The sequence below is a fragment of the Dreissena polymorpha genome, chromosome 6, assembly GCF_020536995.1.
Source record: "Dreissena polymorpha isolate Duluth1 chromosome 6, UMN_Dpol_1.0, whole genome shotgun sequence".
In the NCBI taxonomy this organism is placed as follows: Eukaryota; Metazoa; Mollusca; class Bivalvia; order Myida; family Dreissenidae; genus Dreissena; species Dreissena polymorpha.
In genome coordinates, this window is record NC_068360.1 from 63802521 (window position 1) to 63826815 (window position 24295).

The 24295-nt window shown below is 37.2% G+C and overlaps 1 protein-coding gene across 1 annotated transcript in view; it reads right to left on the reverse strand.

Annotated features, from left to right (window-relative positions):
* The window catches only part of LOC127835401 (splicing factor 3A subunit 1-like), a 46616-nt gene extending 22610 nt beyond the window's left edge, over nt 1–24006 (reverse strand). Inside the window, exons 1-12 of the mRNA XM_052361811.1 lie at nt 23809–24006; nt 21736–21923; nt 19241–19374; nt 17866–18025; nt 16797–16950; nt 14802–14873; nt 14294–14370; nt 10856–10972; nt 8961–9153; nt 7718–7819; nt 5505–5677; nt 4338–4486 (exon numbers count right to left, since the gene is read on the reverse strand). Of these exons, the coding sequence (XP_052217771.1) occupies nt 4338–4486; nt 5505–5677; nt 7718–7819; nt 8961–9153; nt 10856–10972; nt 14294–14370; nt 14802–14873; nt 16797–16950; nt 17866–18025; nt 19241–19374; nt 21736–21923; nt 23809–23920 (1631 nt within the window). The 5' untranslated portion in view covers nt 23921–24006. The remainder of the gene's footprint in view (nt 1–4337; nt 4487–5504; nt 5678–7717; nt 7820–8960; nt 9154–10855; nt 10973–14293; nt 14371–14801; nt 14874–16796; nt 16951–17865; nt 18026–19240; nt 19375–21735; nt 21924–23808) is intronic.
* Nucleotides 24007–24295: the final 289 nt, after the last annotated feature.

Consider the following 24295-nt stretch of genomic DNA (forward strand, 5'->3'; position numbering starts at 1 on the left):
GTATTGATGAATACTGCACAATGTATCGATTGTTCAGAACGGCTTTTTCAAACAAGAAACCGTCGGAGATGGGTAATGCTCCCCCAAGGTTTTTTGGTCACAATATTGCACTATACATGTATATTCAGACAAGAGCACCGCCTTGCGGGTGCAGACCGTTCATCTATTTTTATTTTTAAAGGTGTAGGGACCTATCTCAATTTCAATCACAAAGGATGGAGGGGTGGAGTGGAGAGGGGCGTATAGTGTGGGGGTGTGGTCATTTAATACATTATCTTCCAAAAATGCAAAAAAAATGCAAAAAAAAATAAAAAATTTGGTGGGGGAGGATTCTTGGGTGGGATGGTTGGACGGTATTTCAAAAATAAAATAATAAAAATAAATATTTGTGTTTTTTAACCATGTTTGAAAAAAACAAGAGATGTGTTTGTCAGAAACACAATGCCCCCTATTGCGCCGCTTTGAAATTATTATTTATTTAAAAAATTACCTTTGACCTTAAAGGATGACCTTGACCTTGAACTTCCACCACTCAAAATGTGCAGCTTTATGAGAAGGCCGCTTTGAAATATTATTTTTTAGACCTTTGACCTTGAAGGATGACCTTGACCTTGAAGGATGACCTTGAACTTCCACCACTCAAAATGTGCAGCTTCATGATAATGCCGCTTTGAAATTATTTTTTTTTTTACTTTTGACCTTGAAGGAGGAACTTCCACCACTCAAAATCTGCAGCTTCATGAGAACGCCACTTAGATTTTTTTAATTTCTTTTTTGACCTTTGACCTTGAAGGATGACCTTGACCTTGATGGATGACCTTGACCTTGAACTTCCACCACTCAAAATGTGCAGCTTCATGAGAACGCCGCTTTGTTTTTTGTTTGTTTTTTGTTTGTTTTTGTTTTTACCTTGAAGGATGACCTTGACCTTGAACTTCCACCACTCAAAATGTGCAGCCCATGATATCACCGCTTTGATTTTTTTTATTATGTTTGACCTTTGACATTGAAGGATGACCTTGACCTTGAAGGATGACCTTGACCCTACACCACTCAAAATGTGCAGCTTCATGATAACGCCGCTTTGAAAATTTTTTGTGACCTTTGACCTTGAAGGATGACCTTGACCTTGAAGAATGACCTTGACCTTGAACTTCCACCACTCAAAATGTGCAGCTCCATGATAATGCCGCTTTTTTTTTTTTTTTTTTTAACTTTGACCTTGAAGGATGACCTTGACCTTGAAGGATGACCTTGAACTTCCACCACTCAAAATGTGCAGCTTCATGAGAATGCCGCTTTGAATTTGTTGTTTTTTTACCTTGAAGGATGACCTTGAATGATGACCTTTACCTTGAACTTCCACCACTCAAAATGTGCAGCTTCATGAGATACACATGCATGCCAAATATCAAGCTGCTATCTTCAATATAAAAAAAAGTTATGGCATATGTTAAAGTTTTCGGACGGACAGACGCCATATATTTTACATTTGACCTTGAAGGATGACCTTCACCTTCACCTTTCACCACTCAAAATGTTCAGCTCCATGAGGTTCACATGCATGCCAAATATCAAGTTGCTGTCTTTAATATTGAAAAAGTTATGGCCAATGTTAAAGTTTTCCAACGGACAGACACCATAAATTTGACATTTGACCTTGAAGGATGACCTTGACCTTTCACCACTCAAAATGTGCAGCTCCATGAGATACACATGCATGCCAAATATCAAGTTGCTATCTTAAAAAGTGAAAAAGTTATGGCCAAAACTAAAGTTTTTTTCGGACTGACAGACAGACTGACTGACAGTTCAACTGCTATATGCCACCCTACCGGGGGCATACATTTTTTGGGGTGGGGTGGAGGGGTATAGTGTGAGGGTGTGGTGGTCATTTATGAGATGATCTTTAATTAAAAAAAATAATGGGGGGGATTCGGGGGAAGGGGGGGGATGGTTTGGACGGAGTCAATTGTGGTATGTCAGGTAAGAGTTGTTTTGTCAAAGTATCAAATGAATCTAATCATAAATAAAGAAGTTATGGCAATTTTAGCAAAACTTAATAATTTGACCTTACCTTGAGAGTCAAGGTCATTCAAAGGTCAAGGTAAAATTCAACTTGCCAGGTACAGTACCATCATGATAGCATGAAAGTATTTAAAGCTTAAAAGCAATAGCCTTGATACTTTAGAAGTAAAGTGAATCTAAACACAAAATGTAACCATATATTCAAAGTTACTAAGTCAAAAAAGGGCCATAATTCCTTAAAAATGACAACCAGAGTTATGCAACTTGTCCTTTACTGTCCCCTTATGATAGTTTGCGAGTGTTCCAAGTATGAAAGCAATATCTATGATACTTTAGGGGTAAAGTGGACCAAAACACAAAACTTCACCAAATTTTCAAGTATAAAGGGCCCATAATTCCATCAAAATGCCAGTCAGAGTTACATAACTTTGCCTGCACAGTCCTCTTACAATAGTTAGTAAGTGTTGCAAGTATGAAAGCAATGGCTTTGATACTTTAGGAAAATAGTGGACCTAAACACAAAACTTAACCAAATTTTCAATTTTCTAAGTATAAAAAGGGCACATAATTCCGTCAAAATGCCAGTCAGAGTTACATAACTTTGCCTGCACAGTCCCCTTACGATAGTTAGTAAGTGTTGCAAGTATGAACGCAATGGCTTTGATACTTTAGGAAAAAAGTGGACCTAAACACAAACTTAAACAAATTTTCAATTTTCTAAGTATAAAAAGGGCACATCATTTTATCAAAATGCCAGTAAGAGTTACATAACTTTGCCTGCACAGTCCCCTTATGATAGTTAGTAAGTGTTGCAAGTATGAAAGCAATAGCTTTGAAACTTAAGGAATAAAATGGACCTAAACACAAAACTTAACCAAAATTTTCAATTTTCTAAGTATAAAAAGGGCACATAATTCTGTCAAAATGCAAGCCAGAATTATCTAACTTTGCATGCCCAGTCCCCTCATGATAGTAAGTAAGTGAACCAAGTTTGAATGCAAAAGCATTGATACTTTATGAGAAAAGTGTACCTAAACGCAAAACTTTACCGGACGCCGACGCCGACGTGATGACAATAGCTCATAATTTTTTTCAAAAAATAGATGAGCTTATAAAAGGAAACGTCTTGAGGGCAAAGTAGTTGGGGGGACAAGGATTTTTTTATAGAACATTTCAAAGGGCCATAACTCTGTGAAAAATCATCCGACCAGAACCCGCTGATAATATGCACATCTCCTCTTGGCAGTGAAGCTTCCCATAAAGTTTCATTAAATTCCGGTCATTAGTTGCTGAGAAATAGCCCGGACAAAAATTGTGCATGGACGGACAGACAGACAGACAGGCGCACACACGGACAGACAAAGTGGCGACTACATGCTCCGCACAAAATAAATTTTTGGGGAGCATAAAAAGGTATTCGCCCAGAGGGACTACCGGCTTTTGAAATTCAATCGCCCGGCGTAAAAAGTACTCGCCCCGGGAAAACGGGCAACCGTTAATTTCCATCCCTGAATTCCAGACCGGCCCTAAGACCCTGCAATTAAGACTGTTGATGCAATCAAACTTTAATAAATAGGTTTAAAAGTTAAGATCGCTGAAGCATAGTGGATATGGTGTCCGCATAGCAACTGGGTCACTGGTTTGATCCCCACTGTGGCAGTGCTCACTCTGGCCTTCAGAAAATAAAAGCCATAATTTTTTTCCTTAAAAAAAATAATAGCCACAACATATGCGGACTTTTCCGCAAAACGGTACTGAAGGCAAAAAGAAAGAAAAAACAATGAATCTTATTTTATCTATGTTTTATTAAATGTATATCTATTGGATTTAAGTTATAATATAAATATATACTTAAAAACAAGCAACAACTATTTTATATGTAATATATAAGGAAATTAATTGCACATGCGTAACCTATGACAATACACAGGGTCGAGTTTGTACACAGGTAATCTCGTTATCGATTTTTCCTGCTTGATGGCCTGATTTGCAGGCGTTTCGCATTCGCCGGACAACATTTAGAGGCAATTTGTTTTTTGATGTTGGAGGATAAAATAATCGCCATTTTTTCTAGACAATTTTAAGAAATAATACCCAGTTGGATAAAATAATCGCCATTGGCGATAATGTCTGGCAGCAGCGTGAGCACTGCTGTGGGGGCATTCTTTAGATCTTCCTCCAAGAACCTTGGTACTGGTTCTACCACGGAACGTACTCAATGTCCTTCAATAAACGTTATGCTTTTGTTCGAATTGAACTAAATACAAAATAGGATAAAATTTTAACAAACCAAAACTTATGGCACTTACACAAGACCCTTGACCTTGTGAATGTTGGCTATCTGCTCGTCGATAGAGAAGTTCTCTCTGGCCTTCTGAGCCACCTTCTCCATGGAGGCAGAGTGTCCGTCCCACACCACCTTCTTGTCCTTCTTGCCATCGTCTTCCTCCTCTCCGATCTACAAAAAGGGGCATAACTCCTGAATTGTCTTAAATTAATAACAAGGGCATAACTCGAAATAGTTCTAGATAATCTAGTCACAACAAGAGGCATAACTCTACACAAAGGTGCTTCTTCATTGTCTCCTATTAACATAAGGGTTGTAACTCAAAACATTTCCAGCTTATCTACTAACAACAAGGGGCATTACTCCGCACCAAAGCACAACAACAAGGGAACAAATCCACATCAATCTACAAAAACAAGGGACATAATTCCTTAATAGTCTTCAACAACAAGGAACATAACTCCTCAATAATCTTCAACAACAAAAGACATAACTCCTTAATAATCTTCAATAACAAAAGACATAACTCCTCAATAATCTTCAACAACAAAAGACATAACTCCTCAAAAATCTTTCAGCAACAGGGAACATACCTCCTAAAAAATCTTTCAGCAACAAGGGGCATAACTCCTCAATAATATTCAACAACAAGGAACATAACTTCTCAAAATTTTCAACAACAAGGAACATAACTCCTTAATAACCTTCCAGCAATAGGGAACATAAATCTTCATGGATCATAACTTCTCAATAGTCTTCAACAACAAGGTACACAACTCCTAATTAATCTTCAACAGCAAGACATATAAATCCTCAATAATCTTCAACAAAAACGGACCTAACTCCTAACCAATCTTCAACAAAAAGGGGCATAACTCCTCACCAATCTACATCAACTAGGGCACACTTACTCATAACACACTACATCAAGAGAGATAACTCATCCTTGATCTACGAAAACAAGGGGAAAAACTCTGAAGTCTTTGAAAATAGTTCAGGTATGAAAACAAATTATCCCCATAACAGGGTTCACAAAAAATCTGTATTTTATCAAGAGCAAGTAAGGTTAAGAACTATTGAAAAAAATTACTCTGCGGAAATTAGCTGCAAAGAAACAAAATTACTCGCCTGTAAAATTCATCATTAAACACTCCCCAGAAGCCTAAAAACACATTTTTATGAGACTGACCTTTTTACCAATGCCTGCCTCCTCTGTGCCGGCTCCGAAGATGTCAGTACGTCTCTCAGCAAGGTGCTTCAGACTGCTCTCGATGGAGGAACCAGCGGCGTACACCTCCTCCTGCTCCGCGCGCTCCTGGATCTGGCGGTTACGCTCCTCAATCCACTTAGGATCCAGTAAGCCTGCACAAGGAATGGAGAATGTATACATGAAATTTGTATAGGGAAATTTTTATATACTGTAACTCCAATATAACACGGATGACGGGGTCCAAGCCACGCAACAGCGTTATAAACGGACAGCGTTATAAGTTTTGAGCTTATTTATTTAAGGGGGCTAAAAAAACAGGTATAGTATAGCCTATAATATATGTTCTGTCACTCCTGTGAATTGTCATGCTGTGTTGTCATCCACAAATACATGCATATAAACCAAATCGAACGATAACAGTATACATACCGCTTTTCTAATGTGCACATTTATCCGATTATCCAATATATTAACAACATCACTTCCAAACAAATAATGTTAAACATTTATGACAAGAAATATGTTAACAAATTTCCTAAACAAAGTCATATGCCTACGCCATTTTTCAGAAAAATTAGTACAGTGCATTATGGGACACAGTTTTCATTGGACGAGCAAATTTAAATTTAGATTGAATGCAATAGATACATGTACAAAGAAATTGTTTTATTGCGTCATACGCAGCATGTAAAAAACGTGCTTTCCATGGACTTTCTAATACCTGGCAAAAATTTAAGTGCATCTCTGTAAACTTTTACACTGCGTAAGCATGTAAATAAATCGTCAGGATTTTTTTATTTATTTTTCGTATACGTACTAAAACATTAAACACGCACACAGATATTCTTATTTATCAAGCATGTGTAGCATATAATAAATGATAACACACTTACACAGCCATAGTTTATACAAGGAAATACAATACACAATAAATACAAAACATAAACAGGTCATCGTTTTAAATAACTTTAATTTTAAATTGATGATTATTCCACTTGCACTTGCCTTATTGAAAGTAGCGCACCGAACCGCTCTGTTAGGGAATACATGTAATAAACACGGACTTGCGAGTTTTCACACCTCTATTGACATTACACAACATATTAACACCAATTAGCTGTTGAGTGTCGTTTAACCTCTAATCCATTAAAATTTGTTAAACTGACTGATAAAGCAATCAAGCTGTGATCGCCGGCTTCTTTGAATTTTCTGAAAATAAATGAAGTTGCTTAACATGGATTTGAATCAGAAATGGAAGGTTGGAGAAAAAACGGGATCCAAGGACCCCCCGCGATATATTGGACACAGCGTTATAACGGACCGCACTATATTGGAGTTACAGTGTAGAGCAAAATATATGGTAATGCCCTTTGATTGTTTTTGCTTTCTCCTGCTGATTCCTATGGATTGGCCAACATAAGAATTGTGACAATCACTTGACATTTTTGAAAACAAAATTGGCCAAAAAGTTAAATGGCAATTCAATAGACTAGGATTAACTTCTTAAACTGCAAGTGGTAGTATAAGAAATTATTTGGATAAAGCAAATGATATCGAGATGTAACCAGTTTTGTCTGTTGTTCAACACTGCCTCTTTTTTTCAGCACCATGTACATTGTGTGGTACATGTCATTTAAATACTGTGGATTGATGGAATTTCAGACAAGCCCCATCTCTTTTTATTTAACAAATCTGGTAACAGTGTTTAAGTTTACTTATACAACAGGAAAAAGGATTCCGGAACCATCATAAAGGCATTTTGGGCAGGGGGGTATGCAATGGCTTTCTCAATTTTGTTTATTTCTTCTCAAGATAGAGTTTTGAGTTTTTCAGTTTCAGAAAAGGCAGACTAACATATTCTTGCCCAAACTTGAGGTTGAGTCCAACTCGAAAACACATTTGTGAACACAAGTTAAGCATGAAATTGAGTAAGCATTTTGACTTAAGCATATTTGTGATACTAAGCCTTTGGCCGGTATTCACCAATCCATTCCCCATTCTTAGACTTAAGAATAAAGAATAGACTTTGAACCAAGACATATATGTCTTGCGTTTTAATATATACAGGCTTCAACTGGTGATTCAGTCAGCAACAAAATGTTCTCCAAGAAGAATGACGCACAAAAAGGCATTTAATGCCAAGTTTGACTAAGAATTGTTTGGTGACTATGAGCTTAGGACTGGCTACGTACCTATCTTCATATGCTGCTGCACCTTGTCTACGGGGATCTTCTCTCCTGTGATGGGAGACACCAGGAACTGCTCGTCACTGGGCTCCTGCTGTACTGCTCGAGCTGAAAACACAAGGTCAATGTACAATAGTAGAGTATCTTATGATTGAGCTGCAAACACAAGGTCAATGTACAATAGTAGAGTATCTTATGATTGAGCTGCAAACACAAGGTCAATGTACAATAGTAGAGTATCTTATGATTGAGCTGCAAACACAAGGTCAATGTACAATAGTAGAGCATCTTATGATTGTACCCAAAGAAGCAAAGTATCCAAATGTTGCATAAACCTTTACCACTTAAAAACGTATTTTGATGCGTTTGTAGTCCCATAGACAGTTAAATATAATTTAAGACCTTTTTTTACTATATTCAAGTTTTAAAGGCATTATTTCCAACCCTTAGATACTGATTAGCAGCAATCAGCATAAAACCTGGACAGTCTGCGAGTTACTGACTGGCAGGTTGTTGTGGTTTAATGCTGGTTGCAAAAGCCATTTTTTTCACTTTGCTTCTTATGGAGGAAATGGTTAAAAGGCACAACTCTGCACCATACATGAAAATATCATTTTGACTTCTTTGTAGTATAATAAACATAGCTGTACAGTTTCAAGCCGACAAGCTGAAAACTGAGAGACAAATTCACAACACAAAATTCACATGTACAATGACCATTTACAATGACGTAAATATCCAACATTTGCCCAGGATTAATTGCACAGCGCCCTCACACTACTTTGGGGGAAGGGGTTCGCAGCCCTTAGGAGGGGGAATTTTCGCGGCGTTTCCCTTTTTGGGGGATTTTTTTTTACTTAAGTTACTCTCTCATTATTACATTTGTACATGTTTGCACTAAATTCATTTCATTTTTCATAATTTAGTATGTTTGAAAAGATTAGATTGAAATAGAATTGAGATATATATAAGACACATATTTCTATTAAAAAAAAAAAAAAAAAAATTTTTTTTAGGGGGAATTCCCCCCCCCCCCCAAAATGGGAAAAAAGTATACTTTTCAGGTGGGGGACTGCCGCCGAAATTCTCGGCGGAAGATTTGATAGATTGAGGGCCCTGATTGCACAATATTCTGCAAATAAAGGCATACTGTGGTACATAGAAAGATGACAGTGAACGTCTTAAATGAGTGTCTAAATGTGAAAAACACACTAACAAGACAAAGTGCAACTCTCAGCAAAAAAAGTACCTTTAGGATCGTATCCTTTCTTGATGATGACCTGGTCTGGGGTGGGTGGCAGGGGCGGGGGGTTGGGCATCTCCTTGGGAGGTGGGGGAGGGGGCATGGAGGGGGGTGGGGCGCGGACAGGGGGACGTAACTCCTGGCGATCCTTGTCCTGATCCTCCTCATCCTCATCTGTAGAATCTTCCTCCTCCTCTTCCTATAACCATCAATGATAAATGACACAAAAGCTGAAAGTGTCCTCACTGATAAGCCTGTAAGAGGACACTTTCAACACATGCATAAAGCCCAGTTTACCAACAGTGAGGCTATTATCTTGTAATAATCAACAGCCTCTGGTAATTTAAAAATTGCTTACAGCAAATATAACTTGAATTACAAAAAAAGCACGAAACTCAAGCAAAACTATTGACTAATCATAAGGGCTTAGAAACAAAATTAATCCATGTTTCAATACTTCTTCCCAAAAGAACAATTGAGTAAAAACAAGGGACAACATTGTCACAAAATAAGGTTTTCATTGTGAAAAAAAAATCTGATAAAGGGAGAAAACTCAAACTGAACTTTTGAAATGAACAAACAAAATAAACCCCCTTTGTAAGTTTGTTTTAAAAAAAAATCTATTTTTAGTCGTGGCGACCTTGACATTGGAGATATTGACGTGATTCTTTCGTGCGACACACCGTCCCATGATGGTGAACAAATGTGCCAAATGATTTTAAAATCTCACAATGAATGACATAGTTATGGCCAGGACAAGCTCATTTATGGCCACTTTTGACCTTTGAACTCAAAGTGTGACCTTGACCTTGGAGATATCAACGTAATTATTTCGCGCGACACACCGTCCAATGATGGTGAACAAATGTGCCAAATGATTTTAAAATCTGACAATGAACGACATAGTTATGGCCCTGACAAGCTTGTTCCGCCCGCCCGCCAGCCAGCCCGCCCGCATTCGCCAATCTTATAACCAGTTTTTTCCTTCGGAAAACCTGGTTAAATATAGGAGCTGGTCTGGAACTTAAAGGGGACCAATCGCTATCTGATTTCCAGCCATATCTTACTGCAAAAAGTATTTGTTTGCAACTTGAAATTTGTTTTTATCTTTCTTCTTTACACTTATGATCATGACAGCATATAAAATACACAATCATTAGTACATATGTACAAGAAATTCAATATAAAAGCAAAGCTCCCTTAAAAATATCCCTAACATCCAGTGATACTTATGAACACAACACTGCTAAGCCTAAGGTCCATTGTAATGGAAGTATAAAGTTTCACCTTCTTAGCTTCTAAACGGTCTAGAATATCACTGTATATTTACACTGTTTTAGTTGTTCTCTTCATAGTCAACTTACTGATGATACATTATTCAGCTAATTGATATACATTAAGGTATGGGACATTCCCTCAAACTCTGGAGATAAAGCAAAGTTAACCCTTTTCCCCTTAGAAGCAACGTAAAAATGGCTATATGCGAACAGCATAGAACCAGAACGGCCTGCAAATTTCTGCTCATTATCTTAGTGTTAATAATGAAGCCCTTAAAACTTGAATCAAGTAAAGTCTTTAATCTAATTTGATTTTCTCAGGGACTACAAATGCATCTCACATGTATCTGAGAGGGAAAGATTTAACAGTGCCATATTGCTCCCATAACAGGGCTTAATGCATATGCGTAAAGTATTTCCTCCCAAACAAGATTTTCGCTAAACTGGATTCTCGCCAAGAGGCTTCATTTAAACCAAAAACACCATATAAGCAAAAAGTGACGTCCCTATTAAACATGTGCAGACTGCATATGTTTATCTGGCATAACACTTTAGGCACATGCATTAAGCTCATATAAATTAACTCTGGTATGCAAGCAAATATTACAGAACCAGTTTTCCTACCTGTGGTGGCGGGGGAGGTCTGGGCACGATCCTCTGTACCTCCTCCTCTTCATCCTCATCATCAGATTCATCCTCACTCTCCGACTCTCCGGACTCCACCTCCATCTCATCGTCTCCCTGTCAACCAAGAGGTAACCATATCAACATGTGCAGCACGTGACTTGGTGTACACCATACAATAACCATAGAAACCATATCAACATGTATTGCAAGTGACTCTGTGTTAACCATGGACAACCATGCAGTAACCTTAGAAACCATATCAGCCTGTACAGCAAGAGACTCGTTGAAATCTTAAAAGGACCTGTTTGTAGAGATGCTGTCTGATCAGATTAGAATCTTGTAAGAAATGCTATACATGTAAGACAAACACATTTCCTACATGCATATTTTCATATTTCTTGGCAGACATTTTGTATGACAGTGCCCAAATAATTGTCAGACATTGTAAGTTTTCTTCAAATTAATCGCAATGGTTTGCACTTACTCTGCAGCAATGGCAATCTTTTTTGCTTTGTGTACCTGAGCCAGTCAGCCCAATAAGCAACATCAATATTGTACAGAGTAGTCACTGACTATTTCAGAAATAAGTTTTGATTAATTTTTGGTCCATGATAAACAATAATATAGAGAGTTCTTGAGCCAAGGACAACAATGGCATTAACAGGAGTGTTTCACTATGTATAACACAGAATAAGAATGACCCAACTTATTTTCCACAAATAAACAAAGATAAGGCTAATATAAATACTACCAGGGCTCGAAAAAATATTATGTCCACAAATAAACAAAGATACTGCTAATTTAATTTTGATCATGGCTGGACAAATATTATTTCATTGAAATGAGAAGTCATTTTGCATTACTGATCCAGGATTCGTGACTTCATTTTGCACTTTTAATGAAAAGTTTTACAATGACCACTTTCATTGTTTTCTATTGCATATTATGTAGACTAACAGGCTAGCCTCGCCACTTTATAATTCTAAGCTTCACCGGATACATCACAATACAATAACCAGTTTTTCCGTTCATCACACCTCTATGCCACTATCTTAACAAGAGCACCGCCTTGCGGGTGCAGACCGCTCATCTATTTTCTTTTTAAAGGTGAAGGGACTCTCATTTTCAATCACAAAGGAGGGAGGGGTGGAGTGAAGAGGGGTGTATAGTGTGGGGTTGTGGACATTTATTACATTATCTTCCAAAAAAGCGAAAAAAAAAAAAAAAAATCGGGGGCGGGGGGGGGGGGCGATGGGGGGGGTATAGTGTGAGGGTGTGGTGGTAATTTGTGAGATGGTCTAAAAAAAATCAAAAAAAAAATCAAAAAAAAAAAATGGGGGGGGGGGGTGGGGTGGGGGTATAGTGTGAGGGTGGGGTGGTCATTTGTGAGATGATCTTAAAAAAAAAAAAAAAAAAAAAAAAATTAGGGAGGGGAAGGGGGGAGGGTGGGGAGGGGGGGAGGGGGGGGGAGGGCACGGGGGATGGTTTGGGTGGAGTCTATTGTGGTATGTCAGGTAAGAGTAGTTTCGTCAAAGTATCAATCAAATCTAATCATAAATAAAGAAGTTATGGCAATTTTAGCAAAATTTAATAATTTGACCTTGAGAGTCAAGGTCATTCAAAGGTCAAGGTAAAATTCAACTTGCCAGGTACAGTAACCTCATGATAGCATGAAAGTATTTGAAGTTTGAAAGCAATAGCCTTGATACTTAAGAAGTAAAATGGATCGAAACACAAAATTTAACCATATTTTAAAATTTACTAAGTCAAAAAGGGCCATAATTCCGTAACAATGACAACCAGAGTTATGCAACTTGTCCTTTTACTGTACCCTTATGATAGTTTGTGAGTGTTCCAAGTATGAAAGCAATATCTATGATACTTTAGGGGTAAAGTGGACCAAAACATAAATCTTAACCAAATTTTCAATTTTCTAAGTATAAAGGGCCCATAATTCCGTCAAAATGCCAGTCAGAGTTACATAACTTTGCCTGCACAGTCCCCTTATGATAGTTAATAAGTGTTGCAAGTATGAAAGCAATAGCTTTGATACTGTAGGAATAAAGTGGACCTAAACACAAAACTTAATCAAATTTTTAATTTTCTAAGTATAAAAAGGGCACATAATTCTGTCAAAATGCCAGTCAGAGTTACATTACTTTGCCTGCACAGTCCCCTTATGATAGTTAGTAAGTGTTGCAAGTATGAAAGCAATAGCTTTGATGCTTAAGGAATAAAATGGACCTAAGCACAAAACTTAACCAAAATTTTCAATTTTCTAAGATAAAAAGGGCACATAATTCTGTCAAAATGCACGCCAGAGTTATCTAACTTTGCCTGCCCAGTCGCCTCATTAAAGTAAGTAAGTGTAACAAGTTTGAATGCAATAGCATTGATACTTACTGAGAAAAGTGGACCTAAACGCAAAACTTAACCAAAATTTTCAATTTTCTAAGTATAAAAAGGGCACATAATTCTGTTAAAATGCACGCCAGAGTTATCTAACTTTGCCTGCCCAGTCCCCTCATGATAGTAAGTAAGTGTACCAAGTTTGAATGCAATAGCATTGATACTTTCTGAGAAAAGTGGACCTAAACGCAAAACTTAACCGGACGCCAACGCCGACGCCAAGGTGATGACAATAGCTCATTTTTTTTTTTCAAAAAATAGATGAGCTAAAAACAATAACCAAATGTAACAGCACTGCAGTTTTTTTGCGGGAATAAATATGTTTTATTATGTCTGACGTGTAAGTCATGACTTCATAAGCATGTGGGTTTTAAATTTGATTTTTTTTTCCCTTTCTGTGTATAAATGCACTACATCATGATATGAACATGTTTTTCTTGTTGAATCTGATTCATTTAGACTAAAAACGGACGCTCTATAGCTGATTCCAAATGATAAGTTTAACCTCAAAATATTGACATAAATAAAGGCCTAATAACCTGAAATAAAAAACAACATCCAATTACATTGCAAGCATTATGATAAGAGAACCAAAATAGTGAGAGTCATTACAATATAAGTTATAAGATACCAAATTTACTAGAATAAATTGTATGTCCGTCATATTATCAAACAGCTCAATGAAAGAGTGTTAGTTTGTGGACTACAGACATGGTTGATCAGAAAACACTTATTAACACTTATTAATGCTTAATAAATTATTTTGATGGAAAAAACAAATATCTGAAAAAAAGTAAGAAAACATTGGACCCTTGCTGTGGGAAAACCAGACTTAATGCATGTGCATGAAGTGTTGTCCTAGATTAGCCAGTGCAGTCTGCACAGGACTTCCTCCTTAGCAAAAATCCAGTTTAGGGGGAAACTCTTGTCCTGTCTGCACAGGCTAATCTGGGACGACACTTTACGCACATGCATTTAACCCCATTTTTCCAGAGCAGGGCTCCAGTTCATGGCAGCACCACTGACCTTGCGTTTTCCGTGCCTCTCTTGCGCCAGGATTCTGGCACCAACCTCCTCGGGTGTTGTCGGTGGTGGAAGATTGCCTACAGTGGGTGTAAAATATATGTGTTTGAAAGTACCCTTACTAACATTTGTGTTCCTTTTTAAACATTGTGTAAAGACTTGACTTAAGTTGAACTATTACTCAAAAACAAATAACATCAGAGTTTGCATTAAGAGAAGTAAAGATGTAATATTTTTCTTCTCATATGTATAAATGTAATATGATAAAAATGTTACACAAAAGTATTGTGTCTTTTATCTTAATGTCTTTTCCAGTAATTAAATTGACTTATTGAGATTAAATGTCCCTATGAAACACAATCGACTTTTTTAATGCTAAAATTTAATGTCTTATATGCAAAGACTTTCTTCACCCAACTATCAGACAAGGAACAGAAATAATATTCACAAACATGCAATCTGTGAAGTATGTTCATTTATTATCTATTATTTTTATGTTAATAGTACCTACCCTGTTCATTTGGCTGGAAATCCACAGTTTCCACAACCACAAAGTCATGCCAGTCTATCTGGGTGTATGCAACTGAAAAGGAAATTGTATAAGATTATAATTAACTTTGCAATAGATTATAAAAAAAAATTCCTTCAAAAAATCATAATTTGATTGTACCATAAATCCAAAAATTGCAAAATCACTTATCACTAAAAACATTGTCAATAGTTTTTCTTAGAAGGAAAACAGTATGATGCTATTACCTGCCACCCCCCCCCCCCCACCCCCCTATAATGTCTCCTCACCACAATACAAACAGATCAATCACAACAGCAACTTACTTCACTTCCTCCATCAACATACAGATGTAAACTCACTCCTCCAATGACCATAGGAACCACAACTTTCTCCATCGCCATAGCAACTTTACCCCCCTCTGTCTGATCTCCATAACAAACATACCTCAATCACCATAACAACCATACCTTTCGTTCTCTTCATCATGAATGCAACCTCACTCCACTCCCTTTACAACCATAGCAAAACAAGATGCGTTTGTGAAACACAATGTCCCCCTATATGATGTTTGACTTTGAAGGATGACCTTGACCTTGTGAAGGATGACCTTGACCTTTCACCACTCAAAATGTGCAGCTCCATGAGATACACATGCATGCCAAATGTCAAGTTGCTATATTCAATATTGCAAAAGTATTCATAAAATAAGCGATTTGGGCCACATATATTTGACCTCTGACCTTGAAGGATGACCTTGACCTTGACCTTTCACCACTCAAAATGTGCAGCTCAATGAGATGCACATGCATGCCAAATATCAAGTTGCTATCTTGAATATTGCAAAAGTATTTATAAAATAAGCGATTTGGGCCAAATATATTTGACCTCTGACCTTGAAGGATGACCTTGACCTTTCACCACTCAAAATGTGCAGCTCCATGAGATACACATGCATGCCAAATATCAAGTTGCTATCTTCAATATTGCAAAAAATATTGCAAAATGTTAAAGTTGGCGCAAATAGACAGACAGACCAACAGACCAACGGACAGGGCAAAAACAATATGTCCCCCACTACTTTAGTGGGGGACATAAAAACTGTTCCTCTATCACCACAGCAACCATGCCTTTCTTCCTCTCCCCACCACAGCACCTGTACCTCCCTCTACAACTATAGCAACTGCACATCTTTTCTTTTTTATCACTACAGCAACCATACCTCTGTCACCATAGAAACCATATATCTCTCTTCCACTAGCAACAATACACTTATCACCACAGCATCCAAACTTCAATCCTCAAAACAACCATACCTATCCCCTTAGCAACCAAATCTCTATGGCCCTAACATCCAAAATCCTATCATCATAGCAATTCTACCACTATCACCATGACGACCTCTCTCCCTCTAGTGCATTGTCCTTGTGTAGATGCATCTCCTGATAGCGCACCTGTCTATGCACTATTTCACCTAGAAACCATACCCCTATAACCATGCCAACTGTACCTCTCTGCCTCTCTAGCACCTCCTCCATGCTTCGCTGCATCTCCTTGTAGACCGCCCAGTCTACTTATTACTTCAAAATGTCTCCCTAGCAACCGCTACCCTATAACCATGAAAACCGTACATCTCTCCCTCTCAAGGGCTTCTTCCTCCTAACCTTGCTGCATCTCCTGGTAGCACACCCAGTCCATGCGGTACTTCACTAGCAACCCTACCTATATACCCATGACAACAGTACCTCCCTTTCCAGTGTGTCCTCCTCCATGCTCCCCTGCATCTCTTAGTAGCAAGACCAGTCTACTTCACCTAGAAACAATACCCTTATCATCATAGCAACCATACCTCTATACCCATGACAACATTACCTCTCTCTCTATTGCCTCCTCCTCCATGCTCCCCTGCATCTCTTGGTAGCAAAACCAGTCTACTTCACCTAGAAACCATACCCTTATCATCATAGCAACTATACCTCTATCCCCATGACAACTTACCTCTCTCCCTCTCCAGTGCCTCCTCCTCCTTGCGTCGCTGCATCTCCTGGTAGCGCGCCCAGTCTACGCGGTACTTCACCTGCTCCAGCACAGTCTGGTACTCCTCACATTCACGCTTCAACTTCTCCTGAAGGTCCTTTGGTGGGATCAGAATCTGCAGGCATAGACAGTTCCATAAATATTAAGACATATGCAGATTAAAGAAAATATAATTTATCTATCTATAGCAATCCTGAAGGTCCTTTGGTGGGATCAGAATCTGCAGGCATAGACAGTTCCATAAATATTAAGACATATGCAGATTAATGAAACTATAATTTATCTATCTATAGCAATCCTGAAGGTTCTTTGGTGGGATCAGAATCAGAATGCATGGGCCAAGCTGCGTGTTTGTATATACTTGATCTGGGAAAACTGGGATTGATGCTTGTGCTCAATGTCTAATCCCAGATTAGCCTGTGCTGTCGGCACAGGCTAACCAGGGATAACACTTTCTGCTTTCACCTGTTTTTGTTAAGAAGTCACTTCCTTAATATGAACAATTCCATATAGAAGTTAAAGTGTTGTCCCTTATTAGCCTGTGAGGACTGCACAGGCTAATCTGGGACAACACTTGAAACATATGCATTAAGCCCCATTTTCCTAGAGCAAGACTCATTAAAAAGCATAAATTGCATTCATATGATTAAAACGAAACATCTGAATAAACTTTTATAAAAAAATTTACATATTAAATAATGTTGTCAACTCTGATCATTGTTTTGTATGTTTTCTAAAGTTCAGCCTTGTTTAGGAATGAAAGCTAACAACATATCCCAAATTGGTTTTTTCCCTTTGCATTATTATTGTGAATAGATACTTTACATACTGCAATTGTCAGATACCATTTATTTTAGCCAAAATAATTATTGTAAGTGACGTTTATTTTGGTAACACAGATTTTTGCACATAATTAAGGACAGTTGCTTTTAATTTGAATTCTACCTAATTACTTTAAAACCATTGACACATTTCGTGTGTTTTTACCAACATAAATCCTGGCAAAGAACACAAGGAAATCCTGTCCTACCTTTGTGTACTGCTCCACCAGCTTGGTGAAGTAGTTGAAGAGGCTGTGCTGGGGCCGCAGGAAGTCAAACTGGAAGTTGCGCTGCTCTCTGTTCATCAGATTGGTCAGGAACTGGCGGCCATTTCTGGCCACAAACTGTGCTGTGAGCTTCACAACATCCCTGTAAAACAACACAGAGTCGTGCTGTGAGAAAAAAGGGTTAACCCTTCACCACTTAGAAACATATTTTCACGCATTTGTAGTTCCTTAGTAAGTAAATTTTAATAACAGGCCTTTCTTTCTAGATTCAAGTTTTTAACGGCTTCATTTCTCACGATCAGATACTCGCAAGCTGTTCTGGTTTTATGCTGTTTGCACATAGCCATTTTAAGTTTGCTTCTAAGTGGGAAAGGGTTAACCAAGTCTGCACGGGCTAATCAGGGACGACACTTTCTGCTCAGACTTGATTTTAGAAGACACTTTCTATAGATGAAGAATTCCATAAAGGTGGAAGGTGTTGTCCCTTATTAGCCTGTGTAAACTGTACAGGCTTATCTGGGACAGCACTTTTCGCACAATACATTTAACCCTGTTTTCACATGTTGTGGCTAAAATGTACATGATTGGGGATACCCTTCTATTCACATGTGAAACAATAGTTTTTAAAGCCACATAAAGAATCAAAATGAACAAATATTTCGTAAAATATGTTGTAAAATAAAGTTAACAAATACAAAATCAGTGTAGCCAATATTTCAACGCCAGATGTGGCATGGTAACATAGATTAAACTAGATACAAAATGCTTGTTTTTATATTCTGTGTCACATTATACTCCATGTGAATTTCAGACGACGTTATCCGAAAATTTAAGAGCAAACGCTAGATTGGCTTTTGGCACGTCGAAAGCACAACAAAGTTCTCTTAAGCTGCCTAAAGCCTGGTGCTATTAATGCAGGATTGTTTTGTACGTACCAGCTTTGTTGCAGGTTTTTTTAGTTTTTAGTAAGTATTCATGTCAATATATTTTACAATATTTTAAGGCGCCCCTTCCATCCAGGTTTAGAAAAATCCCCGCATAAAAAATTATATACTATGCTTGTGTTTTTACTCCTGAATCCCACCTCAGAATAACCAACTCATATTAGAAAATAGGGGTTATATCAGCATAGAAATAGACTATTATTAAATCCTAAATTGTTAATGATTTTTTTGTTTTATGTAAGTTTTATCAATTACTATATTAATAAAAAAAACAATTTTACTTTTTCCCACATAAAATTTAATCATCACCCAACCATATTCCCAAAATGGTGAAATAAACACACTCCTAAGTAACTTAGTTCCTAACTTTCTAAACATTCAGAAATCAGAAAATACACCAGCAAGTCACTTACAGGTCAAACGCAGAAATGGAGGGCGGGTCTGCGATGAACTCAAACTCTGGAGGAGGCTCCGTGGGTATAACAGGCTCCTGTATGATCTTGGCCACATCCTGGGGCTTGCTGGTGCTCAGGCCCAAGGCATGACCCTGCAATGAGAGGGGCCTGTCATTTAGTTATATGAGTAACTGTAACGCTCTGGGAAAACTGGCTTATTGGATGTGTGCAAACCTCGTCCCAGATTTGCCTAAGCAGTCCCACCAGTCTAATATGGGACTGGGACAGCAATATAGGCCTAGATTTTTTAAATTTCGGCTCTTATTTTTATTTAGAGCAAAATTCTGTTAAATGAAACAATTCCATAAAGCAGAAAGTTTTGTCCTAGCTTGGCCAATGATACTTTACACACATGCTCAAGCCAACTTTTCCCAAAGATTGGCTAATATATAATATTAACACTGACAGGAAAAACAGAAATCATCCTATGCAGCTTAATTTATAAAAAAAAAATACAGCAACAATTTTGACACTTAAGTCAACATTTAAGATAACAGGCAACCTGTAGTTTAAACATATATATTTCTTAAAATTGCAACACCAGTACAGTCCACGCGTTTTCCCTCAAAAACGTGCTCCCTACGCGGGTTTTTTCTGCAAGTGAGTGTCTACGCAGAGTTGGAAAGCGAGGTGAACTCGCTAAAACGCAGAGCGTTGCACTGAGCAGAAAATTTCCGTTCTTATCAGCGACAGCCGCGCAACACAGCGTTAGCAGTGTGCTACTGGGCATGCCAAAAAAAAAACACATTGTTATTAAAAATTGTTTGAATACTGTGGCTTATAAAAATAAAGATAATTGCATAAAAAATTAATATTTGTTTTTATTCACAGGTACGTCTACAATACGAAAGAATAAATGACACGTAAAGCGTTTTGACAAATTAATATTTAATTCATAACACATATAACACAAGAATAAATGTTCCCTTAAATTTCCAAATGAATATGATAGTTTGTAATCCCAAACACGCTTTCGATTTTTAATGTTAATACAACGTTTACAAATGCTTCCAATATACAGTCATCATGTATATTTACCGACAAAAGCGCGCGCAAATTATGCTGCAATGTACAAATTCAAGATTTATGCGTGGAAAGCGTGCGTGTATTGACTTTTTTATACAAACTTTGTAGCGCATAGAATACTGAATTCTGTTGATTAACTTGATTTCGGTTAAGTTTCTTTGGTATTTTTTAACACAATTATATCGCAAATAATTTGATGTTTCCTTTAAATTAATTTCAATTCAAACATGCTGTATTTTTTTCGTTAGTATTAAAGTAGAGTAATTATTGAAACAGTTATTGTACTGTATACTGATAAAAGAGAACATCTGGACGGAACTGGATTATATGTTTGGCGTTATGAAAACACGCAAAGTTTGTCTACTGACCTATTGTGTAGACTGCTGTCGGTGGTGTTTTGACAAAAGGGATTAACATGTGTGAATGTCACTCTGCCGATTTGGTCCATAATTGACCAGACTTTGTTCCAACAATTAAAACCATTCCTTATGCATTTGTTGAACGTTTTACTTGAGTAAGTTATGCCTTCAGACAGGAAGCGGCTTTCCTTTGATAACGTCAAACTGTCAATTCACACAGATTTGCGAGACTTTTAATATGGTCCTCGGTAATTTGTTTACATGTTCAGTATAGAAAAAACACCTGCTAACATGAAAACTTTGGATTAAATTATAAAAATTAAAACAATGTTGCAAACTGTGATTATATTAATTGGTAAGTATTAGTTTAAAGACAACGTTTTGTTTGTCGTAAATCAACGAGTTTTCTATACAACAACAACTACTTCTATAACCACGTGGGGATCTATCTATCTTGGTTGGTTTTTTAAATTGTATATATTATATTATGTATATTGTAATAAATGTAATTTTATTTGAAAATCAGGAAGTCAAACAAAGTTAAATTGATCATTATCTTGTTAAACACGGAGTTTCCCCGCTTCGCTAACCCCAAGGGCCGCCATGTCGGCTTATCAATTTTGACGATCGTTAATTGCGGAGTCCCAAATCATGCAAACGCTGCGTATCTAGGATTTTCTTAATCTCCCTCGGAGATACTGCCTGCAGAGTAGCGAGGGAAATTTGGGAAAACGCGTGGACTGTACTGTACAATATATTAAAATACACCTGTGAAATATATAAATGCAGAATCCTAATGGTGTCTAAATTTTGTACGAAATTATCACCTGAAGAACATTTTTATTAGTATAAAGACAATTAATGTTAAAAATTGACTGCCTAAATGTTATTTTGAAGCCATAAATGATAAAAAGTTCAAAACAGTTAAAACTTAATAATTTACCTAAAACTGACAATCCCGCCTGTAAATGAATACATTAACAAAACTCGAAACATTTATAAATGTAATTGTTGGAGGACAAAGAGCTCCATTTTTCTTGTTCTAATCAAAGTTTCTGGTTGTCTGACCTTGGGCACTTGGGGCTCTTGCCCTCTCCCCTCTCTGAACTCCTTGACCTTGTGCTGGTAGTAGGCATGATAGGGATCAGCTGAGTTCAAGAAGTTGAACTTGGAGTTGTTCTGCTCGTTCTGTCGAATACGCGACTCAAACTCCGGTCCATTTCTTGCAACGAAACTTGCAGTCTTATCAACGATATCTTTTCACTAGTAAAGGACATATTAAAAATAAGCCAAGAATCATCAGCAAAAATTAAAGCGCTTTATTCATGCTTATTAATATCTTAATTAATCTACACTTTACCAAAATTATTTTATGATCATTACAATTAAAGTTTTGTTAAATCTTTATTTCAAACCATTAAAAGTGTTTGTTTTTTTTTAAATGGGAAAATTTGCAGCAGTATGGCTAGTTGTTGTTTTGCTAAAAAAATGCTTCAAAAGTGAGAATATACCGCGTTTTTTTTCCTTCTTTAACTAGTACCGGGGAACGGTACCTTTCCTAAAGACTAAAATGGTTTCCGGATGATAACTCAAGAATGCTTACGTCTAGCTAGGATCATGAAACTTCATAGGTACATTGATCATGACTGGCAGATAACCCCTATTAATTTTCAGGTCACTAGGTCAGAGGTCACAGTGACTTGAAACAGTAAGATGGTTTCCTGATAATAACTCAAGAATTATTAGGCCTAGGAGCATGAAACTTCATAGGTACATTGATCATGACTGGCAGATGACCCCTGTTGATTTTCAGGTCACTATGTCAAAGGTCAAGGTCACAGTGACAAAAAACGTATTCACACAATGGCTGCCACTACAAATGACAGCCCATATGGGGGGCATGCATGTTTTACAAACAGCCCTTGTTTTAATGTCAACAAAAATTAGTGTTGAAAAAGTTTATTGGTGTAAGGAAGACTGGTCTTTATGATGGAATTCTTTCACGGGAATGTAATCCAGTCACATTTTAGACAGCGGTTAGAGTTGCGCCCCTTTGAAAAGTTTTTTTTACTTTCTACGCAACAATGGGTCAAAATAAATGGCCAAAAATGAAAGGCTCGACGATTTCAAAAGATATTTCCAGCGAAAATGAAAGGCACTGGCGATTGGGAACGGCACCTAGAATCGTTCTGAACGGTAGATATCGAGATTGGGAATGGTCCGGTGCTACAATTGGGAAGCCTCCGGTAGGCTTTGGGAAAAGTACCATTCCCCGGTACTAGTTAAAGAAGGAAAAAAACGCTGATGAAACTATAGGCTTTGCATGGTTAAAAACGCTGTAAATAAACAACTTTAACAGCAATCAAATAAATCTTTAAAGTAACATTACTATTCAAAATCAACGAAGATTTCGTACAATTGTTCGTAAAATAAACTTGACCAATTAAAAACCAGTGTTCCTTATGGCAATTGCCGAAATTTCAACGTCAGATGTGGTCTTGTAAAATAGATGTTTGTAGATACAAAATGCTCGTTTTTATTTTTGTTTTGCATATCTATTCATACGACACATGAACACTAAAATGGTGTTCTTGTGTCGTATGAATAGATATATTCGCGGGAATTAATTGTGGCCACAAATAAATAAAAACGAGCATTTTGTATCTACAAAAATCTATGTAATCATACCACATCTAGCGTTGAAATTTTGGCTATTTCTATAAGGAACACTGATTGTTAAGGTGTTAACTTTATTATATGAAATACTTAACGAAATTTTCGTTGCTTTTGAGCGTTATAGAGACTTTAAGGAACATCGTTTATTGTGGTATAGTTTGAATTAATTCAGAAATTATTTTAGTTGTTTCCTTTACCGCTTGACTCAAGGTAATTGGAGGATAGTCTATAGATCCAATAAATGTTGAGCTTTGAATCAAAGTTTGATATAAATCTAGATAGATTAATATCGGACAAATTTATTGATTAACACAGACAAAAAAACTACCTACATCCCCAAGCGCCTACTTTTAAAAATAACAACACACTTTTTTCTGTAATGAATAGCCAGTGTTTTGATTAAAACAATCAATAATCGACAAGGGAGATTATGCACTGAAACCTGCTAATAATTTGCAAGGATACTCCTAACTTCTGGCGGGGGATAGATTATACCAATCACTGGTGTCTTGTAGTTTTCATCTGCATTTCTGTCTCCGTCCACAGGAATAGGTGTTGTGACTTCGATTGCTGGCATTTTTATTGAAAACTCAACTTTTCATTTTTCTAAAAAAAATCCAACGCTTTGTGACTCGATAAATATTGCTGTTGTAAAATCCACAAATCACAGGTCAGATGTAACACTTTCAAAGTACTCTCTGACGAAGTAAACTCCCTGTGATATTGCTTTAATAGTGTGGGGTTTCATTGTACATATAATTATGCATTATTGTATTAGAATCTGCAGCCTATGTCGCATTGGTATTGAATTGTCTTTTTTGAATCTGTGTTGGTATTATTACGAGAATAAAAATTTCTATTGAGATCACTATGTTTATACACCCTTACTCGATATAGACTCATCATTTGCTTCCGTTACGTCGTCCTGCTTCAGCCCCCCTACACTCGAGCA